At 37.2% G+C, this 25,337-nt stretch overlaps 3 protein-coding genes across 7 annotated transcripts; 1 reads left to right on the top strand and 2 right to left on the bottom strand.

Moving 5' to 3' along the window:
• Positions 1–126: 126 nt before the first annotated feature.
• LOC135775531 (succinate dehydrogenase [ubiquinone] iron-sulfur subunit, mitochondrial-like) lies at positions 127–3,446 on the bottom strand. The gene is made up of 8 exons (XM_065285804.2): positions 3,375–3,446; positions 2,343–2,482; positions 2,187–2,272; positions 1,949–2,085; positions 1,732–1,848; positions 1,523–1,624; positions 701–823; positions 127–544 (listed from the first exon to the last, which is right to left on the bottom strand). Exons 1-8 carry the CDS (start codon positions 3,420–3,422, stop codon positions 467–469), a joined length of 831 nt encoding a protein of 276 aa, XP_065141876.1. The 5' UTR covers positions 3,423–3,446; the 3' UTR covers positions 127–466.
• A 4,536-nt stretch (positions 3,447–7,982) lies between these two features.
• tmem240a (transmembrane protein 240a) lies at positions 7,983–17,052 on the bottom strand. Of its 2 annotated transcripts, none has more exons than XM_065285799.1 (4): positions 16,016–17,052; positions 15,635–15,741; positions 13,725–13,933; positions 7,983–9,112 (listed from the first exon to the last, which is right to left on the bottom strand). In XM_065285799.1, the coding sequence occupies exons 1-4, from the start codon at positions 16,070–16,072 to the stop codon at positions 8,958–8,960; spliced, it is 528 nt and encodes a 175-aa protein (XP_065141871.1). In that variant the 5' UTR covers positions 16,073–17,052; the 3' UTR covers positions 7,983–8,957. The 2 variants fall into 2 exon arrangements, with proteins under 2 accessions (XP_065141871.1, XP_065141872.1); XM_065285800.1 differs by having other exon boundaries at positions 15,635–15,825; positions 16,016–17,049.
• Positions 16,636–25,296, top strand: mlh3 (mutL homolog 3 (E. coli)). 4 transcript variants are annotated; one of them, XM_073812933.1, is made up of 14 exons: positions 16,636–16,759; positions 17,948–18,004; positions 19,097–21,642; positions 21,742–21,843; positions 21,929–22,005; positions 22,085–22,189; positions 22,295–22,367; positions 22,458–22,526; positions 23,772–23,880; positions 24,009–24,168; positions 24,264–24,287; positions 24,536–24,614; positions 24,718–24,866; positions 25,043–25,296. In XM_073812933.1, the coding sequence occupies exons 3-14, from the start codon at positions 19,098–19,100 to the stop codon at positions 25,130–25,132; spliced, it is 3,582 nt and encodes a 1,193-aa protein (XP_073669034.1). In that variant the 5' UTR covers positions 16,636–16,759; positions 17,948–18,004; position 19,097; the 3' UTR covers positions 25,133–25,296. The 4 variants fall into 4 exon arrangements, 3 of the variants coding, with proteins under 3 accessions (XP_073669034.1, XP_065141868.1, XP_065141867.1); XM_065285796.1 differs by having other exon boundaries at positions 22,295–22,379; XM_065285795.2 differs by lacking the exons at positions 16,636–16,759; positions 17,948–18,004 and adding an exon at positions 18,543–18,749 and having other exon boundaries at positions 22,295–22,379.
• Positions 25,297–25,337: the final 41 nt, after the last annotated feature.

The raw sequence follows: 25,337 nt of genomic DNA, 5'->3' as shown, positions 1-25,337 counted from the left end.
CATCGTGAGAATGCGGTTTTACAAAACCGTGCACTGAAACCTTTTTACAGTCTATGACTGAAACATATAGGTCTCCTCATGCTATTTATAGCATTGTTAAAAGACTCAAAGATTTATAGTCAGGCATTCACTTTTATTCAAAGTGATTTAGAAATTGGGAACTTCACAAGCATCCCTTCAGTAGTGTCAAAATACTCACAATGCTGTTATACTAAACTTTAAGTAAGTAGGGTAGAAGTAAACATGCAAAATCTTAATTCTTTCATTAATTCATTCATTCATTATAAATGTTGTCCAAATGTTTCCAGATCTACTTTTGTTATCCAAAAAGGAAGGCTGTTTTTGCTGTTTATATTTTCATATATCAGACAACATAGGTTAAAAATGTATGTTTGTAATATACAATAATTCAAACACAATAATTAAATATAAACTATAAACCAGTGTCATTTCCTATATTACAAAATTAGCTAAGAGATCTATTTTCTCTATAAACTGCCATCATTTTCTTAATTTCTGCTACGGCTTTTCCAGGATTGAGTCCCTAAACAGGAAAAAACATAAAAAGATCAAATTAAACAGTTATATTAATGCATGATAGATACTTAACAGAAAACATTATAAACAAACATTACAAATATTATCTTGATTCAAGCATTATCGAATGAAGAGCAGAGTAATGGTACGGTTATAAACTTACCTTGGGGCATGTCTTCGTACAATTCATTATTGTATGACAGCGGTAAAGGGAGAAAGGGTCCTGTAATCTGGAGAGACGCTCTTCTATAAAGTCATCCCGAGAGTCAATCATCCACCTATAGGCCTATTGAATTGGTGACAAAATAAGCACTTAACAAGAGTTCAAATATTGTTCATATGAATATGTTGATCTAAACAACCCAAGAACTGCAATAAGATCCAGAATTTACAATCAATGTGTTTGCAGGATCACAACAATTATTGTACAATTATAAATGTTATACAGTTAAAAATAAAAAATGACTTGCATGCAGTGGTTGCCGGTGACTTCTCTTTTAAGGGGCGCAAGTTCAAAATAGCCTATGTGTTCGTTGCATCATGTGAACCATGTGCATGCGTCTTTAACAAAATGCATGCCTGCTGCACACGCATCAAAAGGATTTATGATGAAAAAGACGCTCATGTTCACAAAATACTCGCAAATCACTTTTATTAACACTAAACTCTGATTACGCATGAGATTAAGCACATATCTGGCAAACAAGTGTGCCTCTTTTATCATAACTCTTATTTTGACATCACACGTGATGCACAAAAGTTTACATGACGAGCTGAACACATATTTTGAAATGACGACCAACACACACGACAGGCTACATACATGTTGTGATAAGCTTCACATCATGCGCCCTCGAAAAAAGAAGTCATCCGCCGCCACTGACTGTATGTTTAATTGAGCCTCGGGGACCCAACCAAACCATTTTGCTCTGGGCCCTTAGTCATTTAGTGATGGCCCTGAAGCCAAATTGTAAATAATATATACCTGCATAAGCACAGCTGGGCCGAGGTACTTGTCTCCATTCCACCAGTAACTAGGACAACTAGTGCTGCAGCATGCACAAAGAATACATTCATACAGTCCATCCTATGAATAGATTAAAAAGTGTGTTATTTTAATATAAATTATTAGGAAGAGCACATTCACCCTTCACGTCAATACAATGCATCTAAATTGGGCAGGATGTTAAATACCAGCTTTTGACGGTCCTCAATTGTTTGAAGGTATTGTTGCTTTCCCTGTTTTGACTCATCTTTCTTCTTAAGATAAGGCTCAATGGACTTGTACTGTGCATAAAAGTTGCTCATATCCTAAATGACACCAAATAGATTTAAAGATACATGTGGATTAAATAATGTGAACACTTAAATGATTATTGGTGGTATTTTTTTTAAACATTTTTATACTCACAGGGACAAGATCTTTTACAACATACATGTGAGGCAGTGGGTATATCTTTGTTACTTTGCTGATATTTGTATCTATTTTGTTCAAACAGGCTAAAGTGTTGCCTCCGTTGATGTTCATAGCACAAGAGCCACATATACCTGTAAGGTAATATATTATGTAGAAAAATATCACACTCTCACAGCACACAGATGTGTAAATATAATTACCAAAGTTTTTTATTTGTTTTATCTGATATTACCCTCTCTACAGGAACGTCTGAAGGTGAGCGTGGGGTCTATCTCATTTTTAATGTTGATAAGGGCATCTAGCACCATTGGACCACATCTTCATTGAGAAACCATAATTTAATTTCTGTCATTTTTAAAGAAACTATTGTTACCATAACAGTACATACGTGTTCAAGTCGATCTTATAGGTTTGCATGTGTGGCTTGTCACCAGATGTGTCAGGGTCCCATCTGTAAATTTGAAATGTCTTTATTTTTGGCTCAGTGATAGGAGCGGGGCCAGCTGCTATCTGGGCATATCGCACCAGCTGCAGTAGACAGAGAAAGGAAAAATGTTATCTAAAAATGACTGAAAGATGTTATCTATGTGTAATCAAATGACTGAAGTTCATGTAATTATTGAACCCGGGGTTGACTAGGGGTCTCAACAAACTTCCAAGGGAGCAAAGATGAAATATTTAAAATGAAAAAAAAAACAAGCATTAAAAAAGCTAAAGCATATAAAATTCAAGGTTTTTTTCTGTGTTTGTTTTTTTTTCATAACAAACATACATTTTTTTAGTTATGTCAACCTAAATTTATTTTATCGGATTAAATTTTAATTGTCATTGGCCTTCGGATATTGTGGACAACTGGGGGCGCCGAAGTAAAAAAAGGTTAAAATCCACTAGCGCGGGTTTACTAGAGCGCAATCTCTCGGTGTAAATGAGAAATTACCGTCTTACGTCACCATTATTAAACTCGCACTGGAAAATAAATCGCAATGTTCCTCCTATAAACTACATTTACTGTAATCACTTCAAAATCATCGTTGCGCAGACAGATACAATATTAAAAGACAAACCCAAGTTTCTCACATTTTGAAAGTTTAAGTAGGACCTCTTTAGATAAGCGTAAAGTTACAGGTTAACGATATCTCTCTCAACCTAATAAAGAGGTACAAAGTTCCCTATAGACATGTTAACATGAATCACAAGTGAACGACCAAACAATATTTTCTCAAACATTTTCTAACAATTTTCTCAATTAGGTATTAAAAAAAAGCATTTTTACTCTATGCAAAAAAATTGACCAGAGATTATTTGTAGTCAAACTTTAACTTGCTGGAAATTATAAGACACCGTACGCACTATTCTTTAACTTACCTGACCAGGGTGCAGCATGTGCATAATTTTCAGATATAATCAATAATCAGCTTACCATCAGCTTCTTACGAGTGCGACTGAGAGATTTGAACACGACTGACATTTTACACTTGGGTATACTGTTATGTAGGAGAATATATGTTCAAAACTTTGAATAGTTTCAAATACCACAAGTTGATATTTGCCACGCCTCTAAATGCTATGACGTAAATCAATTGATAGTTTTATGTGACGTCACGCATTTAGGGGATCGCACCGCTGGAGGGCAAGAGAGCGCTATTTGCCGTTATCCGCAGGTTAAGAATTGAGTTGGGGTTTTCTTTGTTTTGTTTAGCCTAAATAGCATACTGAATAGTTGTTGTGACATAAAATGCACTAACCGACGAGGAGAGCCTGGGCTATGCTTCTACAGAATGTCGTCAGAGACGGAAACCCAGAAAGGAGGAATTTTGTGCCATAACGTTATGTGCTTCTGTCCCCAGTGATTGGAAACAAGCCATCGTGTAGTGACCACTTCATCAAAGGTAACCTCACGTAAGCCATGTAAATATTAATCATTGTATTTTTTTAGCCATAATTCATATAGGCCTATTTGCAAAATTTTCTTACCTTGTTGTACTAAGACAACCAATTACACTAACTGCTAAAGTTAGCTAAAGAGTTGTTGTGAAAATGCAAAAGTGACATGTTAAAAAAAAGAAAATGCAATGTTCATCATTTCACACAGCACTTAACCCCAGGTTATCTTTGTTCTAAAACACCGCTTTTAATCCTGGGTTAAAGCATTTCACACTTGTGAGGTTATCCCTGAAATTAGGGTTATCAAACCCTGACCTGAACATGTGGTTAAAATCTTATCATTGATGATGTAATTAGGTTAACTTCTTGTTGTTATAAAAATTATTCTGAAGAATTTATTTATAATAATAAAGTATAGGCTGTTTCATTTGACGCACGTGCGCTGACGCGATACACGTCTGGATCCGAACTTTACTTCCGGTTTCGTTTTTTTTAATGGTCTGACTAGTTGCTAAACTGATCTCTTGAACAAATGCCTCGTCGAAAATAACAAATGTTTTGGTTTCCTAGGTAACCGATGTGTTGTTTTTTGTGCTTGTTATATAAATAAACAACGTTTAAAGAACTTTGTTGTTATTTATTCTTAGCGGAGTTTACCGGAAGTTACGTTCGGACCGCGACAGCCGCTTGTTTATGTTGTTACTACTGAAACCGTCTAAAATAATAATAAAAATGTATTTATATACATTTATTTATTTATAAGAGTTTAGCATTTATTCATTTTCATCAGCTTGAGAGACAAAACAGTGAATAGGGGAGAGTGGGGTAAAGTGAGACATCGGGTAAAGTGAGACACCCCCTGTATCTAGGCAATGGAACACATTTGTGGTCCTATGACCATTATGTTTTTAAGCCCCTCAAATTTCCCCTTGGCCATGAAGGACAGGACCTCATGCTGCTGTGGTTAACATGTTTTTTTCACAAAAATATATTTTTTGCTTGTAAAAGTAAATTTTCTTGCTGTCAACTTAATCAACTGTTGTGCCAAAGCAAATTGATTCAGGTAGAAAAACTTATATCACACATGTTTATGAACTACCAACATATAAAACCTTGTGTTGATGCTAGCTGAAGATTAGCCTGAATTTCCAAGAGAGAGAGTTTTTTTCCAAAATGTGGTGGTGGGGTAAAGTGAGACAAATGATGTGGGGTAAAATGAGACACGAGGCACAAGTTCAGTTTAGTCTAAAACATATTTTAATGTAATATTACATTACATATGTTTTATTTTTAATGTTATAAACATTGCAGAAAAACCATTATGCCTAGTCAATACACCAGGAAGACAGCCTGGGGAAAAACACCCCTTGAGGAGATGGAGAGTGCAGCTGCTTAGGTCAAGGAAGGAAAGAATTCTCTAATGCTATGTACACACCAAACGCGAGGCATCATGATACTGTGGGTTCACACCAGACACAAGTTCAACAATTTGCGCAAGTAGATTACATACAAAGTCAATGCAAAGACACAATCAGACACGTCCCCGCATGTGGCGATGCGAATGACGTGATATGGGTGGCGCGTTTTCCACGAAAACACTATTCGCCGCAAACATGTCTTCGCCCAATTTGAAAATATTCAACTTGAGCGAAAAATTCCATTACACAATGTTAAATCCTGCGAGTAATCTAGATCAAGTAACGCACTGCCCCGCATTTGGTGTGTACGTAGCATTATTCACTCTAGATTACTCACGGGATTTAACATTGTGTCATGCAAATTTTTCGTTCGAGATAAATATTTTCAACTTGGGCGAAGACAAGATTTTCACGGCAAATGCTCCGCTCATATGGCGTCATTCGCATCGCCCCAGGCGAGGATGCGTCTGATCGTGTCTTTGCATTAACTTTGAATGTAATCTACTTGCACAAATCGTTGAACTCACGTCTGTTGTGAACCCACAGTAAGAGCAGCTGCAAGGGATAGAAATATTGATAGATGGTTCTGATTGTCTTTTGCGCTGACCCGCAGACACTAGCTGGCTCTAAGGGTCCTTTGTTCTGACCCCCAGACTGCGTTCTAATCTAACTGGTTCTATATGTCATTTGAATGTTAATTAAAAAAATTTGAATTGTCGGAGCCAATGGTCTACAGTGGGCAGCGCTCCGACATGTGGTGCTTTCACACTTTCTGGGAGTTCGATTCCCGGCTCGTGGTCATTTGCCGATCCAATACCCTTCTCTCCTCCCTGTACTTTCCTGTCCTCTCCAAAACTCACTGTTAAATAAAGGCAAAAACTGGCCAAAAAATATAACTTTTGAGTTATGTTATGTTGTATTTGATTTTGGTTCAGATTTACTGTACTTTCAAGTGTTTAGAAAAATAATGTTCTTAATTGACCAATCCCCTTGATTCTGTTACTAGTCCAACATTAGTTCTGGAATGTGTGGTTGTCAAGCTAGCCGTCAGGATTTTATCTGTTACAATATGTGCTGTTATGGTAGTTTCAGAGTGTAAAAAGTAAGTGGATCAGTTTACCCCGAGCTGGTTCACTTTACCCCCTTGATTTTTCTGGTCTGTCTCAGTTTACCCCTAAGCTGGGGTAAAGTGAGACACAAGACCACTTTTTTTAAAACAATCATATTTTCATTGCTCTTCGTCCTGAATACATTCTGGTAATTTCCATAGCTAGGAAACATCCTGAATTAATGGGAAATGTGTAAATTTGACTGATATATCATTTTAGCTCGCTTAGAGGGGAGCAAATGTAAAAAATGTCTCACTTTACCCCACTCTCCCCTACATGCATTTTGAAAAGCTCATTAGAGCGAAGCACAATGCAAACTGGTCCATTTTTTTAATCCCAAGCACCTGCAATAAAAGTGAGAGAACTGACCTACACTATTATTCTGACTATTTTTAATACTATTCCTTGCTTGTTTGAGATAAATCAAGAATTATGGTTGAAGAAGCACTAAACATTCCTTCTAAACTCAGATGATGATGTTTATTGGCCTTTTCTCAGTTCTACCCAGAGATCCGTAGTGACGCCTGGATCAAAAGCAATTCAGGCTTATTCAGGCTTCAACTGGAGTGGTCTACGTTTATCTGTCAAGCGAGTCCCACTTCTGCCAGAAGAGCTTTTAACAAATTCGTTTGACCTCCATATAGGGGATTTTGAAAAAAGAAGGATATCAGAAGAGTTCATTTGCATTCAATTCAAACAATTTGATCGTTTATTTTAAATGTGTCTCTTGAAGGTGCATATTTATCCTGGTAAATGATGCAATGCAATTCAGTATAAAAAAGTCAAATTATAAAATTGACCATATTGATGTTTGTTAGTACTTTCTCATAAATCAACCAAATCTTGTCTAGTAACCACATGATGACTTGAATTTGTTCTTTTTCCTGTGATTGTAATTTTTCATCTTTAAATTTGTTTAAATTTGCAAGACATTTACTGAAACGGCTAAGGCTATATAGAAAAGTGCATTTCACTCAAACCTATAGAAAATCAATAAAGACATAAATCCACACTGCTAGAAAAATGGTCAAAATACGTACCCTAGCTGTCACTGTGGCAGTACACTTTAAAAAGGTCATAATAGGTACAGATACAGTATACATATGGTACCAATATGTGCCTTTGACACACAAATATGCATCTTTGAGGTGCTAATAAGCTTTCTTTAGTACCAAAATGTACCTTTGAGTTACTATAAAGAACTCTTTAGGAACAAATGTGTACTTTTTGAAAGGGTTTTGTGATGGTGGGGCGGTACATATTTTGACATTTTTTTTCTGTCGGTGTACATGCATTACACTATTGGATGGGAACAGAGCAATTATGGCATTGCCGTAATATTGGGTTCAGTTCATTTTATTTAAGGTTTAGTTAATTTGATCCCTCTAGATTCTACCATAATCATTTTATTTCTGCAAACAGAATCAATATTCAATAATTTATAATATTTGAGAGTTTGGCCAAATATTTCGTTTTTTTGTTTATTTAAGTAATTCATTAATGACATTCATGTTAATGGGAATTTTAAATAACAGCACAGTGTAACTTACCTTAGTTGTAATTTGCCCAATGCAACACCTTCAGCTGTTAAGAAATGACACATCCAAAAACTAGGGGTCACTGTTGTGCTGCAGTGGCACTTTTAATAAAACAGACATTTTATCTTCACAACAGCAATGTCTGGACATAAAGAGGAAGAGAAAATTAGGTCAGGACTCTTTTTGCTGGCAGGCTGGTTGTTCTTGTTTGAGTATGGGGTAGTTTTTAAAGCAATCCTGGAAGGGCTATTGGACACAGTGTAGGGAAGACAAAGCGAATGCAAGCAGCTCTCTCACATTTGACAGATGACAGTTGAAACAGCAAAAAGAGCCCTGAACGTTCATTTCAATCTTCCTGCACTCTCATTTATTTACAGATAAAATTATTACATTCATTTATTTCACATAGTAACAAAGCTAATCAGTCGTTTTTAAAGTCTCTTCTCCATCCATCCAAAAAGTTCACATATCACATCTGCATTCAAATACCCTATCATTACTTTTGTCTTTTACCTTTTTCTTTTTCTTACAACTCATGACTAGTTTTCTTAGAACATCCTACTCTTGTTTTGACTTCAATCCCATAAAACAATATGTATAACTATTTACATTAGCAGTAGCTAATCTCTAACTACACCATCACAAAACCATGACCTCCACCCACCCACCCCAACCCTTGTATCCCCATCTCCCAAAAAAATCATATTCAGATGAAAAAGCTAAAAAAAGGTAGGGGAAGCAAGATAAAAATTAATTGACTCCCAATGTCTCACAAAACCATCTTCCCCGTTCTAAAAGTGCATGCCTAGATTCAGCAATGAAAAATAACATGTCTGTACAGAAAAAACATTCGCCCCACATTTCAGTCTCATACGTGACGGACGTGAACACAGATCAGGACATTGGCAACGATTTGTCTTGAATTTGGCAAATATTTAAATGTGTTGAGTGCTTTTAGAAGACCTAAAAGATGGTTCAGACTGGAACGATTAAAGTGGGTCTCTGAGGCAGCAGCTGGTAATGGAGCAGTTTTGGGAAAACTGCTGTAAAAGAGTCAGAGGTGACGAGGACTGGGGTGACCATTATGATAAAGCTTCTGCTTGATGTGCACCATGTTTCCACTGGAATCCTCCAGCTGTCGAAGCTGCGCACGTCTACGGAGATCCCGAAGGTTACAAAACTGTGGCAACCATGACCAGGATGGGGTATCTGTGAGCGATTAATTGAGAAAGTCATTAGCTTATAAATACTGTCAATGCAATTCGACAAAAAAAAAAAAACATTGAATTCAGATCCCTGTGGAGTTTCATACGTTCTTAATGACTTCACTAATAAGATGTTTAGGAATAGAACAAAATGTACAACATCCTACAATAAACCAGCATGTCTACACAATGTGTTAATGGAAACAGCATGTGGGTTCAAGACTGAGGTTGAGATGTAGCAGGACCTTGCGAGAGAGCTCCTGAGACGGCCCCGCCCCTCACAACCAGTCCTGTTGGAAGTGTGTCAGTGTGTGTGAAAGAGATGCAAAAGGGGTGGGTGGTTATTTATAGCATTTCATGAGTATGCCATCCAACTAGGACTATTGTGAAGGGTATACAGAGGCAGACAGTGAATAAGGTGTTTTTTTAGCCTTATCTAAATCCAAAGAAAGGTTAGGAAGAATTGAGTGAAGATACGCTTATGAAAGGGATGCAGAAAAAGTGGAAGATTAAAGAGATATTTTGTGTCAAGGGAGCTTTACTGTATAAATAAAAAATTTAGTTGAGGTCAATTTATATTTAGCATTTTTTTATAATTAAAAATATGTACATTTTATACATTTAAGGATGTATTTATCTGAACAGAAAATAAAATGAGTGAATTGAACAGTCATTTGGATGTCAGTGACCTCTAAAATATATATATATAACACATTTCTACCTAAAGGGTGCATATTGGTACCTCAAATGAATATATCTTTACCTAAATGGTACATATAAGGACACTTTAAAGGGTTCCTGTCTCGGTGTACTATACAGTATTATATACAATACAGTATATATAGACATATATTGTATGTGAGTGCACTCTTACATGTCTCGCCAAGTTGCCTTCTCTTTCCAGCTGCTCTTTGTCTATTTTTAGCACTTGCACAGTGCAAGGGTGCAAGAGCGTGTGCGTACTGGTGGGGGTGGGGGTAAAACTGCATTTCCCTCCCACCTTTCTCTCTGTCAGACTCACCTTCACTCCCTATTTTGACAAGGCTAAATGAGGCTGACCCGCCACTAACGTCATGATTTCACAGCTGTGGTGCTTTTCACTAGAGGGGCATTCCCAACATTTTGCAGCAGGCAAAAGCCTATGGACATAGCATCTTCTTTTGGATCAAGACACCTTTGGAATACTAACATTTGTATTAAAGGTATAGTTCACCCCCCCAAAAAAATATTTACTAGCCTGCATGCCAGCCGATCTTAGTCCCGCCCACAACATTTTGAGGACAGGAAGATCGGTCTGGGTTTCTCCGTTGAGGAGCTACTATGCGAGACCCAAAGCTGGTCGACCAATCAAATTGTCAGGGCGGGCTTTATACGATGATGAACAGATGATCAACAGTAACGTAATCAACCACATCACCAAAGAGCGCGTGTGTTGAATCTATTTACAACGAAATGGCTTCTGCTGTAGAATTCAGATGTGTGGATTCTGACATTGAGTCTGTGATATCGACAGAGCATTGATTTTAAAAGAGGAACAGAGAAACGCGATCAAGGCATTTGTTGATCGGAAAGATGTTTTTGCCGTCCTTCCTACGGGATTCGGCAAACGTTGGTCGCACTTATAGAGGACAAAGTTAATGAAGCAACTGAAATGGGTATCATGGCGATGTAACTCGGCGTGCACGACGAGATGGATATAATAAGCGGTCGTTGCCAGCTTCTTTTCGGAACCCCGGAATCGTGGCTGCTGAATAAGTGGAGGGACATGCTAGGCTCCGATATTTTTCAAGCCAACGTAACGTAATGGGTATTGTCGTGGATGAAGTTCACCTAATGTATAAATGGTAAGAGAACATAGTAGTACATAGTAGGTGTTGATGTACGTTCGCTAGTATAATCACAATGTTAGGGCCCTATCTTGCACCCAGCGCAATTGACTTTGTCAGTGACGCATGTATCATTCGTATTTTGCACCGGCCCACAGCGGGTTTTTCCCTCCACAAACGCACGTCGGCAAACTAGGGAATGAACTTGCGCTCCCTGGGCGGTTCAGAGCAAAAAAGGAGGCGTGTTCCGGCACAAACCATCCCTGATGCTATTTTCCAGTTTCAAAAAACAATTGCGCCACTGACCAAAAAAGTCTAGTAACTAGTCTAAAGTCAGTGGCACGTTGCGCGTTGTTCATTATGCTATTTTAAGGGCGCATGCTTGACCATAATGTATAGCGTGCACAACGCGCACACACTTTGCTTATCTAATCTACACAGATGCAACAGTTATTTTTGCAAATCATAAATTGTTACAATAAAAAATATTAACACATGAGATAAGGGAAATCATTGTGGTGATAGTTTTTATTTATTGTGTGGCGGCGTTAAAAAATTCTCATGCAAATAACGATTAAAATATTTTCATAAGTTTGTTGTGTGGCTGTATTACGTTTATTTTATGTAAATAATAATTAAAATGTTTTCATAAGAAACCTTAATGTATGTGAACTGGATTTGTAAGTGTACTTTGGGGTTGGACTGCTTGCTTTTCTTGGGTCCGATCTCAAAGCCCCCAAACCCTTTCAGCAGTGAGGGTGGACGCAGATCTGTGTAGAGGCAGATCCACCTCCCGTTATACGGCGTGCCCGATTTATGCTGGCAAGCTTGGGATTCCCCCGTCTCCTGACATCATTGTAGCGCTTGGCGCAACGTCCTGGGGATGCCAGCTGATAGACAATTGTGGCTATTTCCTGTTATTAAACGCCTGTTTAACCTACGCTGATTTGGGCAGGTTTCTCCCATCCCCATACAAAACAACTTCTCTGTCTTTGACTGTTCTTACAAGAACTTTGGTCTCCTCGGCTGTGAACCGCTCCTGGCGTGTGCCTGGTAAATCCGTCATAATAATAGCAACCCGCCATGGAACTTGCGCCCTTGCATTTAAAGGGAATGTTAGATAGCGTTCTGATTGGTTTATTTGACGTTACGCCCAAACCACACCTATGAATAATGCACCTACTTCAGACCAACCCCTTACTGATTTGCGCTTGGCGCAAGAGTTATTTCTCCCGCCGGGAAAATAGCAACAGCGCCCAAGATCCGCCCACAAAGTCACTTGCGTTTTGCGCTTCACACTTGCGTTTCAGATCGTTAAAATAGGGCCCATAGTGTCATTGTAGCGAAATAACTAGCAGTTCGGTCAGGCTGCAAAAGACGTCATTTCAACATGCGTCACACACTCCGTTGCTCTGATTGGTCATAGGTCTATCCAATTGAGTGCAAAGGTATTTTTTGGTTGAGACCCGCCCCATAATCATAGCCCAATGGAGCGGTATCAGACTCAAATTCTGACTAGAATTGAGTATGACAACGTCAGGCTAAATATTTACCCTTATGTTGTTTTAAACACTCATGAGTTTCTTTTACACAAAATTTTAGATTTTGATAAATGATAGTAAACACACAGTTGACGACAGTACCCATGACGCTCTATGTTTATCCTAGTATTGAGGTTAATGGGTACCATCAACTGCGTGCTATAATTTATCAAACTATTATCTTTTGTTTTCCACAGAATTAAGAAAATCATACAAAGTGAGGGTGAGTTAATGATGATTTCTATCACTTTAATGCTATTAAAGGCAAAAGGCATATTGTTTCTGGCCACCCAAGTTCTTTACCATTGCTTTTTTTTACTGTAGTTTATTCCTATAAGCCACAACATGTGCATCTGTGGAACACAGTGATTGTATTTAAGCTAAAAGCCGTGTCTTCATCTTTTCCCAGAACATATGTACTTTTTCCCTGACAGTCCATTGCAACTGCTATAAACAACTGCTGTGATTCAGTTACATTCAGTGAATGCCTGCTGTTGATTTCTACAGCCGCTCTTCGTCTTAATGCATTCATTACTGAGGGTGATAATAACAGGGCAGAAAAAGAGTTCTGACAGCTGATGAAAATGTTCAAATAGAGCTGTGTAAATGTTTGGGGACAGAAAACTGAATTTTTTAAAGGTTTGGAAATATATTTATTTACATAAAATGAATACAGTAGGACAGAAATTTCTGAGGATTTAGTCTTATGCAAATTCTGGTATAATATCACTCTATAACACCAACTGTGATTCATTTAATGACTTTAGCTAATCGTATATAAATTATAATTAATGAGTGTAATCTTTATTTCCATTTTTTTTTTTTTACATTTTAAAACATAACTGATGCACCAAACGTTAACAGCTCAAACCTTGATCATTTTGCTAGGGCACAGACACTATAAGGCACTTGGTCTGGACAGCAAAGTGTTTCATGTCAATTGTTTTATTTTTCACACAGTGATTTGAAGATGTGCTAACATAGAGTAACACACAAAAACCACAGAAAGAAAACTCTCAACCTCAAATTCAAGCACAAAATGTCAACATTCTGTATATACTGATTAAATTGTCACTTCGGAGAGAAAAACTTGATTTGATGCATTGTGATGAAAAACAACATTCATATTCATAATTTTGTTTACTCTGGGATGGTCTGAATGGTTCCTAAAAACACGATCTTTGGTCTTTACATCTCTCGAAATATATGCTATCCCTGTACATTTGGTTACAATGTTCTTTCCACTCACCATAGTAGCGACTGGCTCTCCAGGCCCTCACAGCACAGTGTAAAGCCCCATCCAGCCACAACAACAGCCAGCTGATACAAAACCCCAGCAACAGCCCCAGCATGAGGTCCATCTCCTGTTTGGTCACACTGTCACTCACAAAGTAATTCTCAGATGAGTCCACGAGTGAATGGTCTCCGTCATATGGAATTACATAGTGAATATGATGCCTGTGAAAGAGGACAAAAGATTTTCAGAACAGTGTAAAGACATTACTAAAAACCTTTAACTTAAAATTAAATATATATACTAGTCAACATTTGAAGTGGATCAAAACCTTTCATAAAAGTTGTCTTAAAACCAATACCTGTTCTTATCTTAGGACAGCTTTGAAAACTTTTTCTTATCCACTTCAAATGTTGACCTATATATATATATATATATTTTTTTTTTAAATGTATTATAAAAAATTAATTTATCTAATTTTTGGTTTCCTGCGTTGTAACGAGTTAAAATATTGAAACATTTCTTAGAGTAACACAGATATTTAAGTGTGATAGAAGAAAGTAATAATACAGATTTAGATTGATGGAAAGTATTGTTATACAGAAAGTTACAGAAACACACATGGCAGGAAAATAATTTACATTAAGAGTGTGTGAGTAACCATTCTGACTATGAATATATAGAAGTATATCTGAGACATTTGTTTATTTGTATATGCCTATTGATGTATTGGGCAATGGTAAACTAAAATCACAAATAGGTCTGTTAATATACTCATGCTTTATTTCTGCAAATTTCCAAGACACTGAGAAAGTTTTCAACACTGTTCAATAACTCATTTATGGGTCCTAATACAGTTTATCTGATCTATCCTTGAAGTTAATAGTGCTGCTGTAGTAATGTATGTAGTCTGGTTCATAAAATAAATTTGTAACATATTTTTGACTAACCAACATTTAGGAAGATTGTTAAAGCATACACTTCTTATATAGATGAAAACTATTTTATTTGACCCCATTTAACATTCTCATATAAACTGAATATTTTAACATGAACAACATGTGATGAACTGACATAGCAGTTTGTGATTAAACAGAGGCAACAATGCTGCATGTGTAAGGTCATTTTCTGTGATTTACTGTTAAAATCATCCTACATTATGTAAAAAAAAACACTATGTGAAAATATAACCTTGATATTTTTAATATTGTCTTAGTAATGCCATGTCAAAGATTGAAATTATAGTGAAATTAATGGTTGAAATCAAACTTTGATGCTCATAATTAGATTATGAGACTTGGGAGGGTCACTTATACTATTTAAGATATATAAAGACACACAGAATAGGAAACAAAGAGTATATTTCATAAAATTATATAACATAAAAATAGGCTTTCAAAAAGAAACAAATTCAATTTAAAAGGCCCACCTTGTATTTTTACACACAAACTAAGCATCTTTTGTATTTCACTCCTCAAAACCACAAACTGCTTTTGCCATATTCACTTCAATACTAAAAACTCTTGAATTTCAACGTTTTGCAATTGTGTGGCCCAAAAAAATATAAAAAAGAACAACATCTCAAGCTGTGACTGGGAGAAAATCACACCTTGATACGCAGAAAGAAAAAACACAAGCAGAGAAATCAAGGAGATTCTCATACAGGCAACACCGACGCAAAGCATCAGTGTTTGCTTCGATATATCGATAACCTTACGAATTAACGTCCGAAATAATGACACAAAAACCTAGAATACGTAAAGGCCTTGTAATGTGACGATCTCCAAATAAATAAATGAGAAGCTACAGCGAAGACAGTCTCCCGAAGCCTAAAGAATGGTTCAGGCCTAAAAGATGTGGGTAACAGATGCACCAGTTAATCCTATCGTAATAATAAGATGCTATTAATTATTAACCTTTTTTACCTTCCACAGTTGCAATGACAGACGCGGTCTTCCCCTCGTAAATGCGGTAAGATGTAGTTGTGAAAGCGGTCCAGGAGTGCGTTCATGTCCATTAAACACGCTATCGCCTGCAAAGAACCATTCGAGTCAACCGGGACATGACAAGCAGTATTGGCACACAGCAACCGCTACATGACCTGGTACTGTGACCACTGCAGGGGGAAATACACATTGATACATGTCCATATCAGCCAATAATAGAAACAAGTACGCTTGTGTTGTCTTAACTAGATTTTAAGTGGACTTCACGTACTTCGGTGCTTTGCTAAAACCCCCGTTTCACTTTAAAGCATGACAGAAATTGATATTTGAAGGCTGTAAATAAAACTGTGACAGACTTACCATTACAACTGAAGCACCGAGGATCATAAAAATCATGGTGGTTGTGATCATATGCATCAAAACTTCAGAACCCGCCTTTCCTCTTCCACCAGTCTTTTCAACAAATCCGCCTAAACTAAAAACATGCCGTCCCGGGAGAAGACGCTCATGGATGCGCCCTTGCACCTACACCTGCCTCTCAGTCCGAAACTGGAAGATGCTCTTGAGGTGCATATGGCAGGGCTCACCAGATCTCGCTATCCAAATGTATTAGCCTACAAACACAGTCTTCAACCAAATCCAGTGATACGATCCTATATACCCCAATGCAGCAGATGAATCCGCCTCAGCTGTGTGGTTCGGTATCGTCGTGGGAGGGTGCTGAGATTGTCCTGGTCTTATTACTGATGCTATGGTCTCTCTCCTACTTTGCGCTTCAACACCGTTGAAATGTGCTGCAAGGCCAAGGAACGCTAGTTATTCAATGTTCCAGTTTCATTCATGTGTTTTTGGCAAACCGTGGATTGATCGTCGTCAAGGATTTATTTGCAGAAATGTTTCAAGTACTTCGCATTACACGTCTCCTGTAATCCGCATTCTGTACGCCTTTTGTTCATGCGATGGGCTTTTCTGAGCCACCAGAAGACCAGACCCTTCTTTCCTAAAATCCATTTGGGTTTATGCAGCATCTGCCATTCCAGCTTTATACCTTTCGATGTCGTCCACGGCAGCCAGGAGCGTTCCCGTGGCCGTGCGTGAGCGTGTGTGAGTATGAGAGGGGGAGAGCGAGCGCGCGAGAGAGATGGAGAGGGGTGGGTGGGCTGGGAGTGGTAGAAGAGTCTGACTAATTCACTTTTCCAGTAAAAACATGGCTGATCTATTTCAATTAATGAAATGCATTTTATAGGACAGGCATCCCCCGAGGAGCTTGTAGTTTTTCGCAACCGATCCTCACGCCCACTCGCACGCGCTCTGCAGTTCATATCGCGCCATTTCGTGTCGTGATGTTCAGCATCTTTTACCGACCTCCTAATCCTTGATGCTCTGCGCGTTAACTAACACAGATACACAGCCCTGTTAGACAGAAATTCAGGTTGGTGCACTTCAGTATCTCTCGTAACCTATTTTCCAAGTGTGAAACGTAACCAGATTCCTCCTGTGCTTCTTTGCAAACATGCTTATGCAGAGAATGTTTGAAAACTTAGGAGGCTAAGGTTACATCAGACGACCCATCTTTATATGTGAAGGTCATGCCATGATGCCCTCGACATTCAGCGGCAACCCATTTCAGCACCCTGGAGAGCAGCCAGATTTACTGCTGACCACTATCAAACTCTCTCTCTCTCTCTCTCTCTCTCTCTCTCTCTCTCTCTCTCTCTCTCTGCCTCTCTCGCACGCCCTCTTTCGCGCGCTCTCTCTCTCTCCATCCTTCACTAACTAACACAATGTAATGAAATGAAGGCAATTAGTTTCCCTGAAAATTGGATATTGATTGCTTTGAATATTTTTTTGCAATGGCTAATCCTATAATAAACACAATGAAATAGTCTTGATCTTAGAATCCTATGGATGATTTATGACTTGATTTTACCAGATTTATTGGCCACGAAGGTGATTGTGATTTATTTTCCAAGTCTACTCAGTTATATTTAAAAGAAATAAAAAGCTAGAAAAAAAGGAAAGAAAATTAGGCAAAGAAAAGACTTTACACACAATATCTGGCTTTCATTACTGTTTTTCTATGGAGACAAAATGTATTTTCCAAGTCTAACTGCACTTGTTTGTGAGAACATACAACAGTGATTTTTTTGTATTGATGCTACTAAAAAAAACGTCATATTTATTATTAAACAGAAAGTATAATATGATACACTTGTCAATTCATTCACCTATCTTTCTCTTATACTCATGCACAGCATGCACATCTCAATTATTTGATGCTAACAAATATAGGCTAGATCTGTTTCCTGTTGTTAAACAAAGCTACAAGAATGACACAAATTAAACCAGGTAAGTATTTTTTCTTTGTCATTTGCATATGTTCTGCCAAAAATGTGTTTCTTCAAAAATACGCAGAAAAAAATATTTTTGTAAAATAACACTTATCAATCATTGTATCTTATCTTAATGGTAAAGCATCCAGAGTTAATTTATAGTTCGTGAATGTATGTGTAAATTGTATAAACTAGATTCTTTATTATATCTGGAATAACCCGATTCAAAAGTAAAACCAGACTTTATTGTAAACTGTTGACATATACTACATAATTATGCAGTATTTCTCATGGATTTTTAGAAATAAAATGTTTGTGTATTTTTTTATGGATTATATATACATACAACTTGAGTTTGTACAACCTAATTCGTAATATCACATTGCACTTTATTGCGCTATATGAACTAATTAGCTGTTTTAACGGTTTTTTTTTTAACGTATCATTTAAACTGTCAAAATGTTTAGCAAAACATTATAAATGAAAAAAAGCGGGCTTTGGTCATATTTAAAAAAGAAACGTAAGTTCAGTTTATTTAAGATAAATATTTGCATAATTGTGGAGTCTTTTGTTTACTACGTGCGTCGCAATGTTACCTTTTCCTTGATGTCGTTTACTTCACACTGTTCATTTATCAACGTCATTTCCGCTGCAGATGCGGAGACTTCAAAATATATCGCTGTATTCCATTAATGAATAATACAAACACGGTTTTTATCACATCTCAGTATATGTGCAGAAACACCCATTAATAGTCAAAGGTAATGAAAACGTTTAAATTTTAACGGACTGAAATTAAACTTAGCTGTTAGCAAACTGACTACCCTGTTATTTGTGAACACTGTCAAAACTGACTGACAGACATTTAAAATGTCATTTTAATGTTAAACTTGTCATTTTAAGTTAACTTTTATCATTTGCTTGTGTAATGTTACACAGCTGACATTTTACATACCACCAAAGAAGTACAAACAAAAACAACTTTTTTGTCATTCTTTTAAAATTATCAATTAAAAACTCTTTAGTTCCAGTAATGTTTATTGATATAAAAGCTAATGATTAATATTTACCACATTTAATTTCTGTGCAATTTTCCCTTTTTTTCTAGAATGATCAAGAGTTTACCCAAAGATGTTCAAGCACAACTACGCTCTGGCGTTACAATCTTCTCATTACAGCAGTGTATAGAGGAGCTCATATTAAACAGCATTGACTCCGGAGCAACATGTGTTGCTGTCAAAATAGATGTAGCTGCCTTCAAAGTGCAGGTAATCGACAACGGCTCAGGAATGTGTCGAGAAGACATGGAGAAAGTAGGAATCAGATACAACACAAGCAAATGCAGTACAATACAAGATCTGGATAACCTCCGCTTTTATGGGTTCAGGGGTGAAGCCATTTCCAGCATTGTCTCTCTTGCTGAAGTGGTTGAAATAAACTCTAGAACTAAGCAGACTGCAAAAACCTACGTTAAAAGATTCAATGAGACCAAAGAATCAGATGTTTTTGAAGCACAGACTGTTCGCCCGTCCGCAGGGACAACCGTGTCAGTCTGCAACCTCTTCCACAACATGCCAGTCAGAAGAAAAAGAATAGATGACGTTTTAGAGACTGAACGTATCCGTAAGAGAATGGAGGCCATATCCTTAATGCATCCATCTGTGTCCTTTACGTTAAAAAAAGAAAACTCTTCCCAAATGGTAGTACAGCTTTCCAAAACAAGTAATACCTTTTACAGATTTGTTCAGATTCATGGGTTGAGTCGAGCCCAAAAACTTGGAGAGGTCAGTTATGCCCATGAGCAGTTTGAAATGACAGGTCACATTGGTCGTGAGGGTCACTACAACAACAGCTTGCAATTTTTATTTGTAAACGGGAGGCTTCTTCTGAAGACACGCATTCATAAAATACTCAACAGTCTCTTGAAGAGAGTGAACTGCACAGCTAGACAAAACAACAGCCAGAATACATCCGCATTGACATCAAGCCCTAAACAAAGGGGTGGGACAGATCTATATGGAGTCTATGTGTTAAATATCAAATGTCACTACTCTGAATATGACATATGCCTAGAACCAGCCAAGTCCCTTATCGAGTTCAAAGACTGGGATAATGTTCTTATCTGTGTTGAGGAAGGTGTAAAATCATTCCTTGCTAAGGAAAACCTAGTTATGGAGTCTTCCGTGAATGACATTGATGGTCCAACAGGTAGTCGAGACTCAGTGAGGAGTGTAAAGACCCCTGCAGAAGAACGAAACATTGATGTTAACAAAACACATGAAGGATATAAAGCTCCGACTGAGAAAAATTATGATATGGAAGTCTCTGGTGGTGTTCAAATGCATAAGCACCCTACACCAAACACAGAAGGTTACACAAGTGAAGAATCAGAGATGGTTCAAAGTGTCAGTTTGCCCATACAGACCACATTACCAGTTGTTAACAATAGCAAAACAGATGTAATACCTGACCAACATGTAAATGCAATCTGTATAGATAGTAACTCAACGGTTGGGACAGAGACAGATGGCAACAGTGACAAGATTTCAGTATTGTACTTCAATACTTCATCCATGAAAGATGAAAGATGGGTGGAGGATAGTTTGAAGCAATTCAGTCTGTCGAACAAACTTCATCCACGAAAGAGAAAATTGCCATTAAATGACACTGCAAGAGCCGAGCAGGATTGCCATGTTTTTTACGGTCCCAGTTCAAAGAGCGTCAGAACTGAAGCACGCCGTAAATTAACTCTGTCTTTTGAAACTGGATCTCTTGACAAGTTCAGAAGGTTGTTCGGGAAGGATGGTGATAAAAAACAACCGTCTATGGACAAAAGCAGTATTTTATATCCAGAGTCCTCTATAAATTCAAATGACCTCTCTGTTGGTTTTACTGGGCTGGAGTACACAGACAGGCAAGTACTAATGAACATTGACGAGACTGTATCTGCACATACAACAAGTTCTGCTAAATCTTCACTAGGGGACAAAGCAGACAATATATCATTGAATGCTAAACGTTCGCATTTAAAATGTGACAAAGAGACATTCAAATTACACAAGCATCAGCCATCACACAAGGCTAGTACAAGAGCAGAATGGCTCATAAATGAATCTTTTTCTTGTCCAGATGTGCAAGACTTTATTTCTGATAAGAGATCTCTTGTCGAGTCCATGTCTTTTGAATTAGAAGAAAGATCCTTAGGAAACGATCAGGGAAAACTTCTTGAATATGAATCTTCTGAAATTGTTGATTTAGCCATCAGTGATCCTTTTACAGAAAATCCAGACATTGATCTGATTGAACAGAGCACAAAAATTCCTTCTGCTTTAGAAGACTCACACCTCTGCAACCCGTGTAGGACTTCCTTTGGAGGAGGTATGAACACCGCTGATGAAGTTGGCATAACCTCTGAGCATATTCCAATGTCTAACAGTGCAATAGATGAATGGGAGACTATAAATGAAAGTCGTGATGAAGCAATCCCAGTTTCCAGCAACTGGCTGTCCCATTATGACAGTTCATTAGGTAAGCTGGTTTACATTAACCAGGTTACAGGGCTCAGCAAATACAACTCTCCTCCTGTGGAGGAGGCTCAAGTGCCATGTACCACAGATATTACTAACATGATGGTCAGCGTCATTTCAAAAACAGGTAGGAATAATGCAGTGAGCACTGTTTGATCTTCAAATCAAATAAAGCTGTATAAAAAGATGTATATGTTTATTATAATTAGCTTTTCTCTGCTCATAGGATTTGAGTACAGGTGTTATCCATTTCAGACAAATATTGTACTTCCCTTTCTCCCCAAGCCAAGAGCAGAGAGGGCTCTTTGCTCATTGACAGATAACAGAGGTATACATTTATATAGAATGTATCATATAGGCTGAAATAGCTGAAAAATTTCACCTTTACTAATTGCCTTTTTTCTTTTTTTAAGAGGATGTCCAAGGTCCAAATTCACTTTCAGCTCTGTTTTCAGAATGGACTAACCCAGTGTTTATAAGACCTCCAGAGGTTTGTTTTTCTTTCACTTATATCGTATAACTTTTCTTTTATACAGAACATACACTAATTTCCTATTAATTCTAAAAAGGTTGCTTTGGATATTACCAGTGGACAAGCGGAGGGCCTTGCTGTAAAAATCCACAACATTCTTTACCCCTGCCGGTTTACCAGGAATATGATTCACACAATGAAAGCAAGTATTTATCCTCTATCCTTTTTGTGCTCGACACTTACAATACCTTTAATAAAAACTACTTGTTTTCTGTAAAAATAAATTTCAACTTTGTTTTTACCTTAGGTCATAAATCAAGTGGACAAGAAGTTTCTTGCTTGTTTGATAAATACAGCAGAGCAAGAAGTGCCTGAAAGCGGTTACAATGAAGGTAACATCACATTAAAACTCATTACGTTGATTTATATGGCGTTTTGTTTTAAACATGTGTCTTTTCTTCCCTTTGCAGGAAATCTTCTTGTGTTGGTTGATCAACATGCTGCCCATGAAAGAGTCCGACTGGAGGGGTTGGTGCTGGGTAAATGTTGTTACTGTCCATATTTCAAAAAATGATTCTGTGACTAGTAGTCCAATAAGAAAGCATCTAATTATAACTTGAAGGGCACCTATTATGCAAAATCATAATGTTTGGAACTTTGGACATAATGTGTGTTGGCAGTGTGTAAACACAACCACGCTACAATGAAAAAATCCACGCGCTCCTCATTAAACCAAAGCAGTCTCATTAAACATAATTCTCTTATCAATGTGAGGTCACATTTATAAAGCCCCGCCCACTTACAGTCCTGCATTACCATAGTTTCCACCCTCAGCGAGTTGTACTCTTACTGTCTGTTTGTAAGGCAGTCAGGAGCAGTAGCTCATTTGCATTTAAAGGTACAGACATTAAAACACGTTTTTGCTCCCACCCAAATAAAGGAACTTTGGAAATGCTATAATAAATGATCTGTGGGGTATTTTGAGCTGAAACTAGTCCCAGACTAAAATGCATGTTTGAGCAGTCTTAATTAATTAAAAACAGCTTGCACTGACGTATTTTAAAATAAATTAGTGCTTTTGTTTTAAAGGGAACATATTATGAAAATTTGACTTTTTCTATGTTTAAGTGCTATAATTGGGTCCCCAGTGCTTCTATCAAACTAGAAAATAAAAAAATAAAAAACCCAGTAACTTAGGTTTGGTAAACCATTCTCTGCAAGCATTTAAAAAAATAGCTTATTAATTTGACTCCCCTTGAGATGTCATAAGGGGATAAAATACCGCCCCTTTATCTGTACTATCCAAGCAACGCTTAGTGCAAAGATCAACTAATTTGCATTTAAAAGGACACGCCCAAAAACAGCACATTTTTGCTCACACCTACAGTACAAAGTGGCAATTTTAAAGCCCCCTTAACCAAGAAAATGGCCATGTTCAACATCGTACAATGAAAGATCTGTGGTGTACTTTGAGCTGAAACTTTACAGACACATTCTCGGGATACCACAGCCTATTTTATATTGCTTAAAAAAACACCTAGGTTATGGGCCCTTTAACATGTTATGATAAATTATCTATAATATGGTATTTTAAACTAGTACTTCATATACAGTAGTACTCTATGGCCACCAAATATTTATTTGTGAAATATCCCCTTTAACTCCAGATGCACACCATTAATGTTTCTTTTTCACATATAAAAATAATAAAACATTTCAAGTAGGAATATTACCAGGCAAAAACTCATTTACATTCTTTTCATGCTGCTGCTTGTTTGGTGCAGACTCCTATGAGGATGATCCAGACACACCTGGAAAAAAGAGGCTGTGTTCCTCGAGTGTAACTCCACCCTTGGAGATTAGTGTTACAGAGGAGGATATGAGACTTCTGAGGTCAGTGCAGCTGCTATCTCGATTCGACATTCCTGACTCCACCATCATCATGTCCCTGAAACCTACATGTGTCTGCAATAGGTTCTGCACTGAATTAATGGTTCTATAAATATCTCTTGTCCTTGAAGGTCTTGTCAGGCTTTTTTGAGGGGTCTTGCTTTAGATGTAAGCTTCCTGAAGAGTGAGTCACTAAATGTGTTATTGGAGAGACTTCCCACATGTTTCATAGAGAAAGAGAATGCAGAGCTCCAGCGTGGAAGGCAGTCTGTAATTAAAACCATTGCAGAGGTTAAGCTCACCTATTTAATGTTTAGGCATATTTTTATGTAGTTTAGAAACATCATTTTGTTTTCTCTTATTAAACAGTATCTTTTGTTTTGCAGGACTACCTGCGAGAACAAATTGAGGTGAGCCAGGATTTTAAATTTATTTGTTTCTAATATGTAAACAAATGTGAACCCGTCTGTGAAATCCCGGCTAATCAAAGTTTCATTACAGTCATTGAGTTTACTTTTATTTTAATCTTTGACATGGCCTTCCTTAGTCAATATTAAAAATTTTATATTTTCACAGAACGTTCTTTACATTATATAGGATGATTTTATGTAGAAAACAGGGATGTAATGTTTTTCATTCTTTTGATTCACGTTTACAGCTTCTGCGCTTAACAGGAAGAGTGAGAGGAACCCTGCCTTTAACAGTTCATAATGTACTTGCTTCACAAGCTTGTCATGGTCAGTGTATAAAACAAAAATATATCTTTTTTATATAAAAAGTGCAATGTGTCTAAACAATTTCATGTCGGTTTTGATGGTAATATGCAATTTAATTTTATAGGAGCAATTAAGTTCAATCACATTCTGAGTAAAGAGGAGTGTTGTAGTCTGGTGAGCTCGCTCTCCTCTTGTCAGCTTCCCTTTCAATGTGCCCATGGCAGACCTTCCATTGTCCCACTTGCAGATCTTTACCATTTAGAAGATCAGCAGGTACAAATATCATCTTAAATGTGCTACTTTAGGACAGTTGTAAATTGGTTTGTATAAATACAAAATCAGCTGTGCAATATCCATCCTGTGTCAATAATGATTTTTATTCAAGAACATAGTACTATATATAAAACACTTAAGCGTGTATGTTAATTGTAATTTTTACATGCCCACAGGATCTTCCCAAACCAAATCTGAGGAAACTGAGAAGAATGTACAAGGCATGGCAACTATATGGAAAAGACAAATCTGTTTCACAAAACTAAGCATGAATTTAGAAAACAAAACGTTCTGCACTTTACATATTGTGTTAAATTAATTATCTTAATGAAGAATGTCTACTTTTATATATTGGCATTTTCTTCAAATATCAAAAACAATAAAAAATACATAAATATGACGGCTTTTATTTTGTTGCACTCATGGATACTGTATGCAAACGTTTGCTGGAAAACCATGCAAAATCGAACA

The sequence above is a fragment of the Paramisgurnus dabryanus genome, chromosome 21, assembly GCF_030506205.2.
Source record: "Paramisgurnus dabryanus chromosome 21, PD_genome_1.1, whole genome shotgun sequence".
NCBI lineage: Eukaryota > Metazoa > Chordata > Actinopteri > Cypriniformes > Cobitidae > Paramisgurnus > Paramisgurnus dabryanus.
Note: the sequence above shows the minus strand (reverse complement) of the source record. Positions and strands in the feature narration are given on the sequence as shown.